This window comes from Pinus tabuliformis, chromosome 1_2 (genome assembly GCF_031772625.1).
Source record: "Pinus tabuliformis cultivar Carrire ecotype Pingquan chromosome 1_2, CPIR1, whole genome shotgun sequence".
Taxonomy (NCBI): Eukaryota; Viridiplantae; Streptophyta; class Pinopsida; order Pinales; family Pinaceae; genus Pinus; species Pinus tabuliformis.
The window spans coordinates 889,614,689-889,635,619 of record NC_142298.1 but is presented as its reverse complement, the minus strand read 5'-3'; the positions used below and the strand labels follow the sequence as shown (position 1 = coordinate 889,635,619).

Genomic DNA, 20,931 nt, shown 5'->3' with positions numbered 1-20,931 from the left:
AGAACTACATGGAACCAAAACAAGGACTACGATAACAATGCATAGAGGAATAGAACCAAGGCACCCAGGTATCAAAATAGCATTTTGGCAATAGGATGTCAAAGGAGCAATCACCTTCAAGATAGAGGAGTGCAGGACATAGCTAGACCCCATCTCTAGATTTCCCTAGGATAGATGGAAGCTCATGCTTAGTACCAATTGACTATGTTTCTTGACAAATCATATTATATGATTTATGCTCATGTTTCAAGGGCGAAACATACGAAGGACAATGGAATGTAATGTACCTAGGGAGGATAATATGGGGTAACTAGGGACATACACAAAGGTAATAATTAATGTAACATGACCATAATCATGGAATAGGGACCACTTAGTAGTTGGTGGGTAATAAATAGGCCTCATAGGTAGCTAGAGGGAATAATATAATAATGAGGAGTAGTTGGCATAGAACCGACAAAATACTCACAAAAAAGTATATCTACAAGAGAACCATTGTGTTGGACATGTCGAATATTCTATTGTAATAAGCATGCCTCATAGAGTGATTTTGTCCATACTGGATAATTCATGGTCTTACCCTAAATTAAGGGTTTATAACTTTACTCTTCATTCTCCTATTCATTCTCATGTTCTCTATTGTGTTATTCTCATGTTAAGTTCTATCTTCTATCTTCAAATATGTTAAGGTACACCACAATTCTCCATCTTCTACCCTTACAAGATCTAATACCAATGGGATTCTTACGATCAAAGTAGTAGATTTAAGGTTTATCTTCTATCTTCAAATCCATTAACGTACACCACACGTCTCCATCTTCTACCCTTACTAGATCTAATACCATTAGGCTTCTTACAATAAAGGCAGTAGATCTAGTCTCCTAAGGATTTTTGCCTCTTATTTCACACTAGATCAACTCAAAGTAATAGGTATCATGAGTCAAATTCAGCGACATGTGAGTTTGACTTGAACGGACACAAGAAAAGTTTTCCCAACTCAAGCTAAGTTTTGCTTGATTTGATTAAATCAAATGCACCCAACTTTATACAAAAATACCCAAATAATGGTGTTTTGCTCATTTTCACTTTTTTATTTTCCATTTACATTTCTTCTATCCCACAACCCACATGCTATCCTACAAGACTCACCTAGACACATTAAGTCTTTTCCAACTTATATATAATTCTAGACACTTCTTACTCACTAAGTTTTTCCTAAATCACTAGATTCATCTAGTCAATTTGAACCTAGTCTCTTCAACAAGTTGCATATTAGTGAAGTCACGCATTTGGAGCAGTTGATAGTACAGTGTTGTTAAAATCGCGATTTTTTCAAAAAATCGCGATTTAAACCCCCAGCCGCTTAAATCGCGATTTTTATCCCAAAAAAATCGGAAAAAATCGGCGATTTTTTTTTTTTTATACCGATGGTCGGGGCAGCGGGCTTTTAATAGGCAAAAACGATTTTTTTTATGTCATTATGCTGTCGCCGCGCGGAGGAGGAGGAGAAGAGGTGAGGGAGAGGAGCTGAAGGGTTTCCGTCGAATTTGGGAGCGAATCCAAGTGTTTTTAGGAGAAATCCAAGACAAGATCACCAATTTGTCCATAAAAAAGGTATGTAGATTAATTTTTTTTTGTTTTGCTTCTATAAAAACTTTGTTTTTCATTGTTTTTAAAGAATTTTTTGTAATTTTTCATTGATTTGGGATGGGTAATTTGTTATGACTATGAGAACCAATTTTTTATTTTTATTTTCTCATTTTTTTTAAACATTGTTTATTTTTTTTGAATTTTCATTGTTTTTTGGCATTTGCCATTGGCATTTGGTTGGGTAACTTGGGTTTGGAAATTGGGATTTTGGAAATAATTAACTTGTAATTTTGTAAATGCTAAATTGTAATTTGTATTATGTAATCCTAAATTCCTATTTCCTAATCCTTATTTTTCCATAGGTTTGCAAATTCAAAATTCAAAAACAAACATGCCAAGGAAATTGGATCCTTTCTGGGAATATGGTGAACCTAAAACTCCGAATGATAGACAAAACTTGTATTGCAAGTTGTGTGGAAAGGAGATATTCGGGGGGGTGTATAGGTTGAAGTTCCACCTTGCACAAATCCCTGGACATGATGTGGGGCCCTGTCTAAATACAAATCCTGAAATTATCCAAAGAGCCATGAGAGCATTGGGAGAATTAGAGCACACTAGAGAGGCCAAAGAAGAACTCAAAAGGCAACTAAAAAGGTCAGCTGAAGGAAGTGGGCCAAGTGGCACTGGTTCTACTGCAGCGTCAGTCAATCCGGTAGCTGCATCATCATATTTTGTTCCTCGAACCACACCTGGTTCACAACCAACTATCGGTTCAATGCTAAAAAGAACTGAAAAAGAACAAGCTGATAGGTTGATGACAAAATTTCTCCTCTGGAGTGATATTCCTTTCAGCATTGTAAGGAATAATCCATTTTTCCAACCTACTGTTGATGTTATTGCCAGTGTTGGCCCGGGGTACAAAATCCCTTCTCTTCATGATTTCAGAGGCCGGCTTCTTCAAGATGAAAAGCGTGACTGCACCCAAAGATTGGAGGATTTTAGGGTATCATGGGCACAAACAGGATGCACTGTTATGTCAGATGGTTGGACTGACCAAAAGGGGAGAACCCTTATAAACTTCTTGGTTAGTTGTCCCAAGGGGACTATGTTTATCAAATCTATTGATGCAACTCATCAAATCAAAGATGCAAGAACTTTATGTGATTTGCTGGATGTGTTTATTTTGGAGGTGGGTGCAGAAAATGTTGTCCAAGTCATAACGGACAATGCTGCAAATTATGTTGCTGCTGGTAGAATGCTTATGGACAGGCATCCTACTTTATTTTGGACACCTTGTGCTGCCCATTGTATTGATTTGATGTTAGAGGACATAGGGAAAATTCCCTTTGTCAAAGAGATTGTTGACTCATCAAAAAGCATCACAAAATTTATTTACAATCACACATCTGTGCTTAGCTTGATGAGAAAATGCACCAACAACAAAGAGTTGGTGCGCCCCGCCATTACACGGTTTGCGACGAGTTTCATATCTCTTCAATCCCTCTTGAATCTATGTGGGATTTGAAGAGAATGTTTCTTTCAGAGGAGTGGCGTGCTTCGTCAATGAGCCGCAAACCAGAAGGAGAGGCCGTGTGCAGACTAGTTTCATACCAGGAAGACTTCTGGGCGGGAGTGCAGGAGGTGTGCGTTGTTACTGAACCTTTGGTAAAGGTTCTTCGGTTGGTTGATGGTGAGAAGCCCGCAATGGGCTATTTGTATGAAGCCATGGACAGGGCCAAAGAAGCCATTCGGTCCTACTATGATGATAAGGGAGATGATGGGTTTCAGAGACAACTCCTTCTATGGGAAGTCATTGATGAGCGATGGAACAACACACTCCATCGTCCCATTCATGCTGCTGGGCTTTTCCTGAACCCTGCATTTTCTTATGCATGTGGGTTTGATTTTGACGTTGAGGTCGTGGAAGGATTATTAACCTGTGTCCAGAAGATGGTGAGATCTCCAGAAGAACGTATAGAGATCTCTAGACAAATTGAGACATATAAGATGTCAGGTGGCACATTTGGCTTTGAGATGGCTGTCACTGATAGGACGATTAAAATGCCAGGTATTTTTTAGTTTGTACTTTGTAACTTTGTTTCAAATTTCATTGTCTCTTCAAATTCCATTTTTTTCTTATGTTTATTTAAAATTTTATTTGTAATTTTGTTGTAGACGCATGGTGGAAGATGTATGGTGTCAGAGTACCCCTTTTGCAAAAGCTTGCCGTACGCATCCTCAGCCAAACATGCAGCTCCTCGGGATGTGAGCGCAATTGGAGTGTATTTGAAAAAATACACAACAAGAAGCGCAATAGGTTAACACTTAAACATTTAAAATATTGCAAATTTCCAAATAAATTTTTGAATTCATTAAAGTTTTAAACAATATTTTTTTTATAATATTAATTATTAATTATTATTTCATGAACTTTGTACAGGTTGGAGTCCCATAGACTTAATGACATGGTCTATGTCTACTACAATCTTCGATTGTGGGTGAGACAACTAGAGAAGACACCTGATACGGAAGCCATCTCATTGGATGGGATTGACACCACTGCTGAATGGAGGGTTGAGACCGAGAGGCCTCTCATGGATCCCACTGATGATTGGTTAGTGCAGGATGAGGGGGAGGAGGAGGGGGAGGAGGAGGAGCAGGAGGAGCAAGAGCAGGAGCAGGAGGAGGAGCAGGTGGAGGAGGAGGAGCAGGAGGAGGAGGTGACACCGCCTACCCGGGCTACCACTACCACCAGTAGAGGACGTGGTCTCCGTCTACCTCAGCGTCCTGTAGCTGCTACTACTAGTTCTTCAGCTTCTAGAGCACGTCAGACTCCACTGCCATTTCCACCAGCACAGGCACCAGCTTCTACATCTAGAGGGAAAGAGAAAGTTGTGCCATTTTCTCGCAAGAGGGGCAGAGGAAATCAATAGGATTAGACTTTCATTTTATTGTATATGACATTATGACATGATGAGATACATTATCATATTTTTTGTTGATATTTTGAGGCTGAGTTGGGACTCAGGACTTACTATTCAGGACATGATTCAATGTTATGTGTGATTTTAGCGCTAGAAATGATATTAAACATCTTATATATTAGTTTTTTTATCATATTTATGTGTCAATGTATTTATTTTATGTTGTAGATGGTTTAGATATTAAAAAAATTGAAAAAAAATGAATATTTTTGTGCCAAACGCTTTTTTCCCGCTTTTGTCGATTTTTTCCGCTTTTTTCCCGGCGCCGATTAAATCCCGCTCGCGCTTTTAACAACATTGGTTGATACCCTCTCTTTCTTGGTACAAGGACCACCTTAAAATTTGGCTATTTCAACAACTTAACAACATGTATGCCTTCCCTTCTCGCTTAGCATCCCTAAACAAGTCCTTCCAATACTTAAAGCATGTTGTACTAGTCTAGGGTAATTTTTCCCTAGGGTTTCTTAGGGCATCAGGGTTTCAGCTAAAAAAAACTTTCCCAAACACTAAATTCAATATAAGATAATATCTTCTTCAATGAACAGTCCCAAATTCTCAATAATTTGAATAGAATAATGTAGGAACTAATACATTCAAAGTTCCAATCAACAAAAGCAACGATCCCAACAACACAGTGTATTATTCATTAAATCCATACAACAATATAGAACAATGGTATAGATCCACACAATCTAGTCCACATTCAGTAGAGGCAACAGAACCGAATTGATAATGAAATGATACCCTAACTTAAGATTTCACATTTGACTGATTACTAAGCCTTAAACGAGATCATATCTGCTCAAGGTATTCGAGTTTTGATTCAGGCACATATTTTGTTCTTGCCTCAATCTACTCTACGGACTTGACTCTATTTCAAGACTCGTCCCACGCAATTACAGGATTTGAAATAGTTGCATGTCCCTAGATCCACTATAAGAATTACGGAGTTATCTCAAAAGTTAACTCAACCCTTAAACTCGACTGGAAACACCCTCTAAATTCACCATGGAAACTCAAATATGTTATAGAACCACTTCAAAAGTTCGGGTTGGGCACAGAATGGTGTTGAGACCACAAGATGCCCTCGGATTGGCTAGAATTGTCCTTCGCTAAGGTTCAAGACCCTTGCTAGCCTCGGGAGCAATGTCATTGTTGGCACAGAATAATCCATATGACCTTAAATTAGATCCTGATTCAGAATTTCGTCAGTGTTTGCACCCAAAACGAGATTTTCTTGACCTCTGTGATGAATTTGGATTTCCTTGCTTTAGGAGTTGCCATAAAAGAATTCATTTGACTTGATTTCCTCAGACCATAACCTCTTTAAATAACCCTATGCCAGAACAGAGTAAAAAGAAAAGGAAAATAGAAAAGAAAATAAGTTATCAACTAGGGTGGAATCTTTAACCACCAAAATTGATAGGAGAGAAGGGGTCTTAAAACCCTCAGAGCCTTATGCTCAAAGAAAAATAAACATAAATGATCCAATCCCATGATAATCCAAATGAAGCCAACCCTCTTGTATTTATAGATTTCCTTCATGGGATTCTCTCTCTAATTAATTGAGTGAAATTCACATCACACCCCAACTTCAGGTTTTTTCTACCCTAGTTTCCCAAAACTTGGCCAAACATTAGGTATCAAGGACTATAGCCTACGTGGATCAATAGGCTACTTCGTCTCTTGAAAATTTAATTTCCCGAGAACATTACACACACTTGGTGACATATGGTTCATCCCATATTCAATCCATAATGGCTCTTGTAAAAGCACAAAGGAATTGAAAGACTCCAAGTACTCCCACCTTATCAAATTCATGGCCACAAAAATGCAGGGGCAACATGATCGAGAATAAAAAGAGTTCAAGGCTAAATGATGCAAAAATAAAATATGCTCCAACAATTATTCATCAATTAACAAGATCAACCTTAGCCTCAACCTCAACCCGTTATTCCCCAGGTTCTTCCTAATGTTCAGTAGACATTCAAGTTGGACATCTATTGATGCCTATATTATATGGGGCTTTCAATATCGACAACCTTGATGCTTAGATACAGAACATGAAAGCTTATTTCAAAACCCAATCAAACCTAACATACATGAATAAGAACCAAGGCATTGAAGTTCACATGGAGAGACAATGACTCACATGGTTACAGGCCCACACCCAACATTTGGCAACCAACAACCAACATAAACACTAAAAGGGATTGCAAGGATGCCTTCCATAAGAAGCTTAAGCCCATTAGGGTACAAGTACACTTTGTTGGCAAATTGGCTATTGCCTCAACAAATCTCGATGCAATCCATTCAACATTTTATCAATGTCTTCAACAATAAGTTCGTAAAGCTCAAGCTAAGACACTCTTTGTGTTAAGCTCATTCATAGGTTATTTCCACATTTAAGAAGTATTTGAAAGCATTGTATGTTAATTCCCTAGAAAATGGAATTTGCAACTTAAAAACAACCATATGTGTCAAAAAAGGTTGATTTCTCAATCTCCATCCCTTGCCACTTCCAAGAGCCATCTCAAAAGTAAAGCATGAAACTTGGAACCTACTAGTACAATGCTTTCGATTGAGACAAAAAATGAGAAGATGACTAATGTAGGGTCCTTCAAGAAAAGGTCACTAAGAAAGCTTTGGCCCTGCTTGCTAAACTCAATAATATCACTCTAAAGATTCTAACATAGACATCACTGTGAAAATTTCTGAATCTACACATTAGAAACCCCTACTGCAATTATTGGTTTAACATCTCCTACTTGTTCTTTGTATTAACAATTTATTTAATTACATAAACATCAACGAAAAACACTATTGCGGCCTACACATACATACAAAACATGAACTGAAATAAACTGAGACAATCATACAAGGGACACTGTTATTTTTGGACAATTGTCCCCGGTAAAACCCAATTCGGGAAAACCGGTGCAGCATATAGAGCGTTTGTATTATTAAGCAGATTCTTGAATACTACTAGGGTGCCAAATATGGCTCAGCCAACAAAGAAAACTCCTAGCAAAAGTACCTCTATCCGGAGGCAGATATTCCGGCAAATTTAGCAACTGGATGATCAAACCCCACAAATAACCCGGTTGTTCCCAGTGCTGGGCAGCGATGGCTACTCCAAACTTTGCGTTGGAACTGTGTCACCTCCTCTAGGATCTACATCACCTCCACAATGAGCCTCCTCTACTTAGAAAGTTGATTTGTTGAACTACCCCACAAAATATCCCCAGCGTTGCCTCTAAGGGCCTGCGTCAGCCCCTACGGCCTCTGCGTCACCCTTACTCGGACTGCATTGTCTCTCCCAGTGCTGCTCTGCCTCTCTGCTATGTATTCTTCGACCTCGGACTGAAGTTTCCTTGCTGAACTGCCCCTCACTGCAACTCAGATCACTTAGCTCAACTTTCTCAGCAAACCACGCCCCAGAAAAATCAAACTCTTTGATCACTTGGTGTATCTCCAACTGACCCTCAAGCCTCCTCTTATATTTTTCCTGTTGATGAATCAACGATCGAGATTAAGTCCCTAATCAACGACTAAGATTAAAACAGACTCGATTCTCATCACTTAGAAGTTTCTCAACCACATTCTTATCAATACCCATTAATATTTTTATTTTCCTAAGTTTAGACTTAGGAACCCATTAAATATTAATTATTTTAATAACTCCTCATCCAGGTGGAATTTCTTCAAATGATTTCTGGATTCTGGAGATCTCATATATTCTAGCCCCTCCAAAAAATTTCAAAGCTAGAGCACATATGATGCTACCCAAAATCAACAATCACTAGCCCATATACAATGGATCCACGCCTAGTTTTAATGGCCAAGAACTATGATGGAACTCATAAGCAAGCTTCGTTCACCCAAATTGTTATATCTAGAATATATCCACTTCAATAATCATGGAAAATGGAAATGAAAAGAATCCAATGTCCAAAATGTTGGCAAAAGACCTAAAGTTGCCAAATGTTTGTGATCCTAACTAGTATTATATCCATTGACTTAAAGAATCCCGACAACATAGTCTCATAAATACAAAGTGCTCCATCTCATTTTCTGTTGGACCATGTTACTCCTCAAACTAGCAGGGGTCCTAAAAGGGGATCCTTGAAGGGCTACTTCTGGGCTAAGGGTAACAATGGAGCGATAGCCCACTGTCACCTCGGTTAAAGCTCCCTACTCTTTACGGACTTTGACCAATGGGAGGAGACTCGTTATAATAAGGATCACGAAATGGATGGACCAATGATAGGGCGAGGGGTGATCCTGGAAGCTCATTCACAAGAGAGGCTCAAATATATGCCTTGCTTGTCTTGGAAGACAAGATGGAAGGCTCTCAAGGAAGGGCTTGGGGAGAATTTCAAGGGTTAGGTTTTGAGTATGTGCATTATAAAGGAGATCCCTAAGCCCTATAATTCTTGTGAAAACTTGGGTCCCAGGTGATCTTTGAAGAATTAACCTTGATAGTGTATGGAACCACACAGGACCAAGTGGATTCGAGGTTAGGTCAAGGGGATAGGATTTTGCAGCCACTGATGTGCTTGACCTAATTAGGGAGGGGAAAGGGATCAAGAAATGAATTTTCAATAAAAGGAAATGCAAAGGATCCCAGTGAGGTTTCTAGCCTAAGGGAAACCAAGGGCAAGAATTGATCTTCGAGCTAGGGCTTGCCATATCTCAAGAGCCCACTGTCGGAATCCCGTGAAATTTGGAGGGCTTCTTGAGGACACACTAGCGCAGTTGTGGACCAAAAATCGAAGTATTTTGATGGCTAGATCGTGAGATAATTGTTGCCCTAGGTGACCTAAAGGACTAGACCTAGAGAAGAGGAAAGGGGAGAACGAGAATAGGTTTAAGGTGATCATCTTTGGGTGGACTAGTGCCTAATCCCTTGGGGAGATTGGAGTCACGTAGAAATATGACTATGGACCTCTGAATTTTCTAGGTCAAGGAGGCCTCAAAGACAACTTTGTCTAGCACTAGGGCAGCAGCAAAAGCAGCTTCAAGACTTTATACTTCATTTTGCAAGGTAAATGGCTTGTCAAGATGAATTTCAGTAATGAAACATCCCTAGGAAAATTCATTCATTATACATGGCCCATACATGAATCGTTCACTATCCAGAAACAAAATTTCCACAACTTCGCATGTAGCAAATAAGCCCTAGTATAGAGAAATCCCAACAATAATGTATGTGACACAATTAGAAAGAAAGAATATCATTAAAATGTACTTACACGTATAAGAATATATCCAACCATCCAAAAAAAATCCATCAACAAGCTCCAAGACATATGAAAATTATCCAAACATCAAAATTCATTCCATGCTCCAAAAATTTGTCCTCCAAGAAGGATAGCAAAAGTCTCTAAAGAGATACTAGTTCCAAATCCAAGTAATGATGCTAAAATGAATCCTCACGACTTTTATTTATACACTTTTAATGAGTTCGATTTAGCTACTTGGGCCTACATTAGCTGCTTAAATAAAAATAATGTGCAAAATAACTAACTTTTGGTGACAAGCCCACCAAATTAGCTCATAAACAAAAGAATGAGCCTCTTAAGAGGTCGAATGGTCAATACTACATGTCGTTGGGACTTCTAAGAAGCCTGATGAAGTCCATAAGTTCCACAATGATGAATATGACTCCCAAAAATAGTGGCCAAGAGGTTGGCCCCTTGTTCTCCAAATAATAAACCTGTGGTGCTCCCAATGGGTGTGTGGGCCACACAAGTAACCTCATGGGTCTCCAAGTAGGTCGAAGATGCCTGTAGACTGTAAGGGCTCAAATGATGGTGTATTTGATGCCACATTAGCATACAAATCATGAGTCATCTGCCAAGTGCATCGTACAACTGTGGAGTCGGTTGGGCATGGTGAACCAGGTGCATCTTCATCATCCAATAGGTAAATCTCGAGCAATCTCTGAACATCTCTGGGATCCACAGAGTGCTTTCCATTGCTATGGAGGCCCATGGCTCTCAACACACACCCTACATGTGTCAATGTAGCCCTCTGGAGGGCTAGGACCCTGAATAGAGAGACCAAACCCAATATGGAGACCATTTGCAATCCTGCATAAGATCCGATGCGTCCCCTAACCTTCCAGTACAACAAGTCATTTAAGGAAACTGAGTTAAATAGCCTACAAACCATGGACAACAGGTGGGCATTTCATAATGGCATGCCCTTCCATAATGGGCTTTGGCATGTGCTAATGTCTCCAAGCTCCAAATGGAGTTAACCAAGTATCCTATTAGGTGGTTTCTACTTTTAAAGGGGATAGTATGTCCAAGGTACATCCTTCAAAGGGTGGTGGCATGTGATAAAGAGATGAATGGAGTAGGGAATGAAAGGGGCAGCCCTGGGCCACATGTTGGGGTACAAGGGTAGCTAATAAAAGGGAAGCCCACACTTGGGTATATAATGTATAGGAGGGAGCAATCGTGGTGCATGAGGTGCCCCGACCTTGATTTTTCCACCTTTCTTTATATGTCTTTTGCCTCTTATGATTTTTTTTAATAATTGCTCGGGACTCATTCTAGGCCTGGCCCAAGGTGTGGGCAAGGGGAAGGGGAAGGCTAACCCTATGTGGAACCAGTGGAGGAATGTGGACCCAGGTGGGAGGAATGATGAATGGGGTTATAATGAGCGGAAGGGGAATGATATATGTGGATGAGGGAGCGAGACCGCGCAACCAAAATCAGAGTTTACCATGAAATACCATCCCTAAAGCCCAAAGGTCAGTAAAAGAGATCCCACGAGACTAAGGTCCAAGGTTAACATCCAAAAGAGATTTAGGGGACAAGAGCACAGACCTAGCCCACTCTTTTCGTCAAATTCCCCCATTAATCCATGCCCAAAAGTTTCCATGATAAGTAAACTACAATACTCAATTACCAAATGACAAGGCATACCTTTAGGTTTGGTAGTCCCACCTTCAAACATATCATCACGACAGATGGGTGAGGGACCACATGGCTGGCTCAAGTGGCAGAGAAGTGGCACAATGAGCTAGTTGGTCGCTGCAAGGGGTTGTTGGTTGTCGGTTGAAGACCATCTTCTAGAAAAAAAAAAATCTAGGGATATCACCCACAAAATGGTAGGTAACAAGACCTTTCACAACATAGTCATGTGCATTGTCACTTTTGAGTACCACTTCTACTTTCCCTCATGTAGTTTCTAGAAAAACAAAGGTTAGACAAACCACTCTTGGAAAATTCATGTCATTGTGTTTTGCTCAGTAAGTCAAGGAACACAACAAAGGAAGCTCCACCCCTCTTGTAGACAACAAATCATTGACTCATAGACAGATATGTTGGATGAACACAATGGTTTACCTCCCCTTCAAAAAGAAACATTCTACTAAGTTCGTTCCTCATTCTTGCCCAAATTCCTATATAACACACCTCCACAAGGAAGAGAGGTGAGATTCAATGACAAAGCAGGCAACTCTTGGAGAATGAAAAGATTCACGCTAGCACATCCCCTTGTTGATTTCAAACCTTGGTGTTTCCCAGAAAGGACCAAGCAAAGCCAAACTAGGATAGTGGTCTTGGACTCATCAACATTTATAACAGAGTTGTCAGATTTTGACTCAAAAAAAACTATGCTGGCCTGAGGGGCAAAACTTGCCAACTCGGAAAAGCTCAGCTCAAGACTCAAAGAAACTCAGCAAATAAGGAAAAAAGTTCAATTATAGCAAGTTTAGTGCAATATGAGTTTGAGACAAGGCTGTGCCAAGTCTGGTGAGTTTGTGAGTTCGGCCAAGACTAGTGATTCTTGAAAAGCCCCAAAAATCTATTCGGCAAGTGTCAGACAAGTACTCATTTCAGACAAGACTCAGCCAAAGACATGGGCATATTTTAGCATCTAAGTGGACAGTTCATTGTCTTGAAGGGAATTCTAATTAGAAATCCCTTCTCATTAGCCAGATCAAGGACAGCAGTCATCTTAACAAGATTAATGATAAATTTCCTTGAAGTGATAGTACTGGTTCTCAGATCAGTTCATAACATATGGCTCTTTTGTCATTAGATGTATCTGAGATGCTTAAAAAGAGGTTCCCAATGATTCTCTTGAAATTACTCAAATAGCAGGAATCGCAACCTTCCTTCCCACCCCTTCTGGACCAGGAAGACTCAAGGTTGACGCATCTCAGCCATCCATTGATTCAAAGCCAGAGGACTGAGAAAGATGTTGCAGGAAACATCACCCACCCCTCATTTCTGGGCTGGAAAGGAACAGAGATGTGTTTCCAGATGTTGGAAAATGTTTCCAGGAAACTTCCAGATTTGGAAGTGTGCCCCCAAATGACAGATCAAGTTTCTGAAACGTTTCAGCTCAAAACAGATCACTTTTCACCCAAATAGGGCATGTTTCATGCCTAGAAACGTGCCTTAAATGTGCATGGGAGCAGCAGAAAACACACAAATGCCTGATGAAAGACAATCAATGACATAAATTCTATAACCATTCTTATTTTCTTGATCATTTTATTCAGACTTGCAAATAATTGCCAAATATAATGTGTCTATTTAAAAAACTAGCAAAAACCAACCAAATCAAAAAAAAAAAAAAAAAAAAAAAAAATTGAAAATATTAAGTAATTTAAATAACACAATGCCAACACTTGGTTTGGGGGGGTAATACCCCCACGGCATGCCTGTTTTCGAATATCTAAGTTACACAAAACCTGAAAACAGGTATCTGTTCCCACATTTTGTGAAAATTCTATATAAACAAAAAGACGGAATAAATCAAAGATACACGAACCCAGTTCTTACTTGTCTTCTACTACCATTTGAGTCTTGCAGCCCCTGAGCCAATATTGGAATAATTGATGGTAACACCCTTTCTCCCAGTTTCCGAACGAGCTCTCCAAGAGCCCTACCTGCAACCTGAAAAAAAGTAGAAATGCTTTGCAAATTGTATCTGATGTCCATTTAGAACTTCAACTTAAAATCTCAGTGGAGAGAATAAACACAAGCTAACCTGTCGTCTTTCTGATGAAGCTGAAGCCAATGAAGTAATAAGGGTATTCATTAAAACTGGCATAATTTCCTTAAGTGTCTTAGGAGTATTGGCAACAACAGTCTTCCAAACATGCAATGCAGCCTGCAAACAGGAAATCAAATCAAAGATAGTTTATTAGTTGATACAAAGCTTCCTTTCATGTTTTTAATATGGGAAAGAAGGAAAACTATGGTACAATTCAGCTTCATAAGTTCTCTTAAGCACAGGTAACAATAAAAGATAATGATCTTCAGACCAAGAATACCTGTCGCACTGTCAAGCTCACATCAGATCGAACCATATAAACTGCTGCAAGAACTTCATTACGCTTTTCTCTTCCAAGAACATCAATAATAGCACGACCCTGAGCTTCAGTGCTTGCGCCTTCATCATCACTTCCACCCTCCAGAATTGCTTTTCCAGATGTTCCTGCAACCTGAGTTAAATCAAAAGATTGACCGCGTTATTAGAAAGAAATATCTTCCAGTTTGGCTCCACAAAGATGTGAAGGAATTTCAAAACTTTTTAAGTCCACAAACCTTAAAAAGAAGATCACCCAAAAGTTCTACAGAGCTCTGACGAATGCGCCAATTATCATTGAAAATACCATCTTCAACAGCTGGAAGTAAGAGCGGTAATGATCTAAATTCAACAAAAATTTGGTCAGTTCCCTAAAAGTGGTTTCACAAGTTAATTGTGAAAACTGATTTCTAAAGCAACATGCCCAAAGTTTCCTAACATCAATCCAAACTGAGCAAAGCAATGCATACGTTGTGGCATAGTGCTCAACTAAAACATGACCAGCACTCAAAGCAGCATCACGTACAGATTCATTCTCATCTGCAAGGCCTGTAATCCAAACAGTGAATTTAGTATCACATTTTTAAAATGAAGGCTAAAAGATAAGTGCTTCACAGGCAAAGTTACATACCATCCAGTATCGCTGGCAATACACGGGGCAAATAATTTTGAAAGGTGGGCCCCAAAGACCTCGGAAAGTACTGAACACATGAGAGTTATCAGATAACAAAATATTGATGAACATCTGGATTACATGTTATATTTTAGCAGTCCTCACTGTCTGATAAAGACAATAAATTACCTTAAAAAGAGTCAGGTGGCCATCTCGAACAGATGCCTTCTGATGAGAACAATTTCGAAGGATATCTGGAAGAACCAGCTCGAAGTGTTCCCTACCTAGTGCAGCTAGCACCTGGTACATATGATCACCAGAAGAAATCAAATCTAAACCATATATAAACAACAATGGCCATAAAAAAGAGAAAAAAAAAATTCAAATTTCAATGATTTACACCTGTCTTATGTACTTTAGCACATTTCGAAGTTTAATCTATGCAATCTATACCTATATAATCTCCATGTTGGGTATGTGTCTAGATGTGTATATAAAAATCCCATGAGTTCCAAAATGATAAACTAACATAAAGTGAAAATACAATGGGGAAAATACTTCATTTGAAAACATCTTTGCACGTTCTATAGTTAGAAATAGGCAGGTCTGTACAAGCACACCAAAAATTTAGCCATACAGAAAATAAGTGTTTCTGCCATAACTGTCATGCTGTTAAAGGATGCCAGTTATATGAAAAAAAAACAAAAAAAATAGATCAATTGTTTCAGTTCCACCACCTGTAGTTAAATAATAAAAGTTTCCTACATCTCCACCATCTGTTGCATATAAACAACACTTAAAAGATGCTTCCATGTAAAATAATACAAGATAATTGTATTGATGTCCAACAAATGACCACAAAAGTAGGTAAAAGGGACTAAGATAGCACATCTAGTTCAGGTACTAAGTGTAAAAGCATCTCCTCGATCAATGCTGACAGCATAAAAATATTAAGGTCTACATGCAAACAAGAAACTAATTGCTAAATGTCTAGTTATGAGAGAGTATAAGAGAAGAGATTGTGCGCAGACAATAAAGATGTTCGAAACTGGAAATCTAAGTTCTCAGCAAAACAGAGGACGGAGAGAATATCAACGCCTGCTGTAGCTGGCAGCCAAGGAAAAGCAAGGAGGCTCAGATGTAGGCTTGCCCTCAGCTTCATCAACCACTGTGAAAAGACTGATTCATTGGTGGATGATATCCTACAGGGAGTGACCGATGCTCAAAGGCACCTGCTATATATTATTGGTGGTAGCACAAAATGGAGGAATTCCATTTCTCCTAACAGTCAAGGCCGTGGTCATATGGAGTAAAAAACCTTATGAATATGTATCTATCAACTAACACTATAAGATCCAACAGTTAGCACAATTGGTTGAACATCCACCCAAGGCATGGTTCTGATGGGCAAGGCATTGATCACGGGTTCAAATCAAATCAACTGACTCAGAATAGCTGCTCTCTATCCAGATGTTTTCAGGAAGAGAGGGGATTCCACAAGGATTTCCTTTCAAAATGCCATTGATACTGTAACAGTGTAACTGTATAGTACCGCAATCAACACTTTGCAGCAATTAATCATGTGCTAATCTATAATTCTAAACTCGAACACATATGCATGAAAGCCTTAGAAAAGTGCAATCATTTTGTCCATCCTTATAGTAAGGCTTTACGTCAACCAAATGGTAAGCCAGCCAGCAAGTCCACTGACATCAGAGAAAGAAACTTTCCTTCCTGATTGAGGGAAATATCATGGTGGTGCCAATCTATTGATGCTTGTAGCTCGGGCAGCTTTTGCACAGGCCTAAGTGTCTAGGCATGCATAAGTCGCCCACAAGATCTGCTTAAGATACTTGCTCTAGGTTGAGCAAGTTACTTGGTAACTTAGGAAAAGAACATAAGTATTATAATTTATTTTGTCTCATTGAGCTAAAGTAAACTTGGGAAAAGTAAAGTAATTTACTATAGTGATTGTATTTTAATCTCAGCCATTGATCTCAAATGAGGCGAGATCTAATCTCGGTCATCAATTACTTTGGAGTTTAGGGTTAGGGATTTAGGTCAAAGTAAAGATATAAAAGCAAGGCTAGGGAGAGGGAGAAGACACACCATACAACAGCACTAAGCTGAAGAGGAGGACGAGTGTAATACTCCAGAGTGTCAGGTCAAAAGAAGTATAGGATAGAACCTAGGTATTCAGATTACAGGCTATTATACTAAGTTATCGGAAACGTCCCTCCAAAACCCCAAAAATGTCGTTCAGCATTTCAGAAATGGAAATGGGTACGAAACAACATGGAAACAACACTGAAACATTTCAGTTTTTTTGGCAACGCTGGATACTATTTCAGACACGTTTCAGTTTTTTTGGAAATGCATGATCTGATTTTTGAAACGTTTCAGTATTTTTGGAAATGTAGGATCCTATTTCTAAAACGCTTCTGCCATTTTTAAGGGTTTTGGATCCATTTCCAGAGCTGCCTGACTTGGATATGACTGAATGCCATGCCTCATATGACTTTGTTTGATGAGGAGGCACCAATAATTGCATCTTCAAGTGGACAAGGCACCAATGCTCCCACTCATGGAGAGGATCCAAATGTTGATGTGTATCTTGATTCTTAATTACATGGATGAAGAAATATTTGATGATATGTAAGAGTAATTTATGATGATGTTTTAAACTTTTGAACAATGAACATTGAATACCATAATATGTCATATGATAGTAGACTGCCAATCATAGTTCATTTTGTAATTTGTACTATGTAGTGTGCATTTAGCATTATTAATTTTGGTGATGATGTTGATGATCGAAATTGCAAACAGAAATTTGATGCTATGTTGAATGTTATAATAATCATTAATGATGATGACAATGTTTAAACTTTACATTGAATTGATGATGATGATTTGTTTATATTGAATTCATGATGATAATTATGTATTTTTAAATATAGAATCTAGATTCTAAAAGATGAACGATAAGATAATTTTTTTTATTTTGTCATATATATATATATGTGTGTGTGTGTGTGTGTGTGTGTGTGTGTGTGTGTGTGTCAGTGCAACTTAGCTATTCAATCATCAAGAAACCCATGAGACCAATTTTTCTGCCCCAAATACAAACTAGGGCCCCACATGATGATTTAAATGGAGAGTTAGGGGTCAACCGTCATCCCCTAGTTTGAGATTTCAGGAGCCCTCTTGCACATTTTGGCACAAAGAGGACTCAATGCGGCCTTCCAACTGCCCTACACCAGCATGACATGTCCATTTTGGCTTGCATTTGGATGGCTAATTCATAATTTTGTAAAGCTACTTGGTCAGTTTCTTACCATGTGGTGTATCTTGCCCATTTTAATAATGTTGAGGGGCTAGTAGGCATAATTTGACCTAGTTAAACACATATAAATACATAACCTCATTTGTATGAATCATCGTCATAAATAGAATATAACCTCATTTGTATGAATCATCGTCATAAATAGAATATAACCTCATTTGTATGAATCATCATCATGACTTGGGATTTTGGCCTCTTTGGCAAATTCACAATTGTTCTTGGACTGGCTATTGGAGTATCTTTGTTAAAATTGGCAACTAAGGCCAATTCCACTTTGGAAAGCTCATTTTGGGAAGATAGTTATAGCATTGAATTCCTCTTTTCAAGAGGACCAAAATCGCCCTACGGATCATTGAATTTGGATAAGGAAAAATATGATTTTGAATTTATGAAATACCCATGGGTTAACTAACCAAGTTAAACTCCTCTCCAACTCCTATACTAGGAAAGGACTCTCCAACCTCATTGGATACATCTCACTTGCATCTCTGAGGCAGCCGAGTGGTGATAATGGCAAGACGCAGAGGTTGAGTCTGGTTTGGGTGAGTCTATTTGCTTATTGCAGGGACGAGAAGCTATAGGTAGACTGCCGTTGGTTTCAGGACAATTCAGAAGATATGTTGGCGTTACGTTGCATGTTCTCTCTCCTCCAAATAGGCTGAGCTCCTTAGACAGGAGGCCAAGGCTGCCAAAAGGAGATCTGAGTTGGTTTGATGCATATCCTAGGTTGTATTTACCCTCTCCCACAGGTCGAGATCCAACAGCAAGATAGCTACAGCCCTGAGGGCAGTTTAGGGCTACTTTTGAGGGACTCCTCTTGAGAAGGATGGCCGCAACTCTAAGAGGTTATTTCAAACAGGCCGCAGGCCTAAACAAGCTAGAACTGGGGTCATAAATCTAAGTCACTGCCATCAGGTGAGTTGTGGGGAAACTTGAGGGCTGAAACTAGCCCAAACCAGCCTTAGAATGTGGACAGTGACATTAAAAGGAAAGCCGCAGCCTTGGAAAGATGTTTGGAGGAGAGTAAAGGGTTTGTAGCCATGAGACAATAAACCCTAACCAGAATTCAGTTTATAACTAAAGAAGGTCAAACCAAAGAGGAAATGTTTTTACCACCGTTGACCACTGAACAGGACAGAATGTGATTGTTGTTGTCTAAAGGCAGGATACTGGAATGTGATTAAAGGCAGAATTTTGGATTGTTTCTTTGGCATTTGGACAGTGATACTAGTCATCATCTTGGCAAGTCAATATTGACTCTGACTGTACTCTCCCTTTCTCTGTTGTACATTTGATTAGAATAATAAGAAGAATTGTTCAAGGGTTTTCCCCATCTTGGGGTTTTTCCCTGGCTTGAGCCATATTCTCGTGTTCTTCTATCTTGGCTTGTCTTCAGCATTTATCATTTATGTTCTTTCGTTAGTTACTGTCATATATTGTTTAATGTGATTGCTAATGGATTAATGGGCATATGGTTGAATGAAGTAACTATCCTAAGCAAAGAACATGTTTCCAAAAATTAACATGGAATCAGAGCTCAGGTGAGGACAAGACCAAGCTTAAAGAGATTGCAATCACTAAGGAGCATCTGAAGAATTTCATTGATACCTTCAGCCCTCTGTGGAAGGGTTCAAGAATGTCAAATCTGTAGGCCTTCTACAAGCCCTATTCAGTGAACATGGGCACCAATCCAAGAGCAACTTAATCATCATGGGAAAAAGTTGGAAGTCAACAAGGTATGTTCCAGTAATATATTTTCGAAGGATTATTTAGCAGTCCTATTCAGTCAAGCATGAGACTGTATCATCATTATCCCTTTTGGTTCATTACATTTGAAGCTGAGTTTCTTAACCATGAAATCACAGTCCTGGGCATAACTCAAGAGTACCAAATCTTAGGCCGGAATATATTTCAGAAGGTTCCATGAATCCAAATTTTCTTTATCAAATTCTGGGCATAATCACTATGATCACTATTTGTATCAGCAGTTCAGTATTCTCTTTATCCCTGGTCAAGTCTGACTCTTCTGTGCCTTTGTTTTTTGGAAGAATACTCCGTTTTGAAGGGTCGACCCACTATGGTTCCCTGCTTGAAGAGTTAAAAGAACTGCTGTGAAAAATCGAATCATCAGGCTTGCAGCAGGAATAAGGTCCTGAATTACCACAAAGGGATAGCGTAGGAGATGTTTCTCTGAGATCCTTGGAATGGATCCCATCTTCAAAGAATCCTCGCTATAATTACATGCCAGGGAAATCTTTGTCTTACATGGCATCACTCAGTTGGCTCGGTTCCTCTGAAAATGGTATTGCTCAATCTCATATATCATGGTCCCTATTGTACATGACATAATACAGTTGACTCAATCTCTTTGAATATGTCTTGACACAATTGGAACAATCCTACAGTCTATATTTTAGATGTGATTCGATCACTGTTCAGCATCTTGTATGGTTCTGCTCTCATCGCATTCTTTTGCAATCTCAAGTTCTCAGCACATGAAAGTATGGCTGAACCATATATGTATAAGTTATGGCAATCAGGGTATAAGTTCAGAATATTATGTATGGTATGGATATCATCTCAGTCATGTAAGTTGATCCATATTTACTCCAGTTATAAGAATTCATCTATTCTGCAGTAAGTGTGGCCTCTTATCCCTCTATAGGCAGACCATTATTAACATTATCTTACATACATACATACAGTCAGCCTTGAAAGAAGTATTGGTATATGTATTGCAGTACAAAGCAGTCATGGCATTTTGACAAGTTTTTGGAAATTCTGATGATAAGACTTGTTCACAATCTAAGTTGTGGAAAAGTCATGGCCATGGATAGTATGTTGACAATCTTCTCCATACAAAAAGAGGCTAGGAAAGGAGACATAGGACGATGAATCATCAGTAAAGGCTCATCATCGTTTTGGATAATAGCATAAAAGGATTAATGCATCTATACAGAGATAAGAATATATGCCTCTATATGAGATCCTTGATTTGCACAATCCACATCAGCTCATATATTTCTTACATCAGTTGAGCCAACCTATTGAGGTTTCCTTTA

At 39.0% G+C, this 20,931-nt stretch overlaps 2 protein-coding genes across 9 annotated transcripts in view; one reads left to right on the top strand and one right to left on the bottom strand.

Annotated features, from left to right (window-relative positions):
- The window catches only part of ILA (putative protein kinase regulator ILITHYIA), a 356,320-nt gene that overhangs the window by 107,421 nt on the left and 227,968 nt on the right, over positions 1–20,931 (bottom strand). For all 8 annotated transcript variants that reach the window (XM_089396177.1, XM_089396171.1, XM_089396172.1 and 5 more), the window contains exons 37-43: positions 14,713–14,823; positions 14,542–14,611; positions 14,381–14,459; positions 14,150–14,252; positions 13,876–14,046; positions 13,590–13,712; positions 13,382–13,495 (exon numbers count right to left, since the gene is read on the bottom strand). In XM_089396177.1, the coding sequence (XP_089252303.1) occupies positions 13,382–13,495; positions 13,590–13,712; positions 13,876–14,046; positions 14,150–14,252; positions 14,381–14,459; positions 14,542–14,611; positions 14,713–14,823 (771 nt within the window). The remainder of the gene's footprint in view (positions 1–13,381; positions 13,496–13,589; positions 13,713–13,875; positions 14,047–14,149; positions 14,253–14,380; positions 14,460–14,541; positions 14,612–14,712; positions 14,824–20,931) is intronic.
- Positions 3,237–4,743, top strand: LOC149208800 (uncharacterized). The gene is made up of 2 exons (XM_089394153.1): positions 3,237–3,907; positions 4,031–4,743. Exons 1-2 carry the CDS (start codon positions 3,780–3,782, stop codon positions 4,521–4,523), a joined length of 621 nt encoding a protein of 206 aa, XP_089250279.1. The 5' UTR covers positions 3,237–3,779; the 3' UTR covers positions 4,524–4,743.

What these genes read in the sequence shown, in the direction of transcription:
- LOC149208800 (XM_089394153.1), top strand. Translation starts at nt 3,780, where the DNA reads ATGTATGGTGTCAGAGTACCCCTTTTGCAAAAGCTTGCCGTACGCATC. An exon ending in CACAACAAGAAGCGCAATAG is followed by an intron (nt 3,908 to 4,030) that starts GTTAACACTTAA and finishes AACTTTGTACAG; the next exon opens with GTTGGAGTCCCATAGACTTA.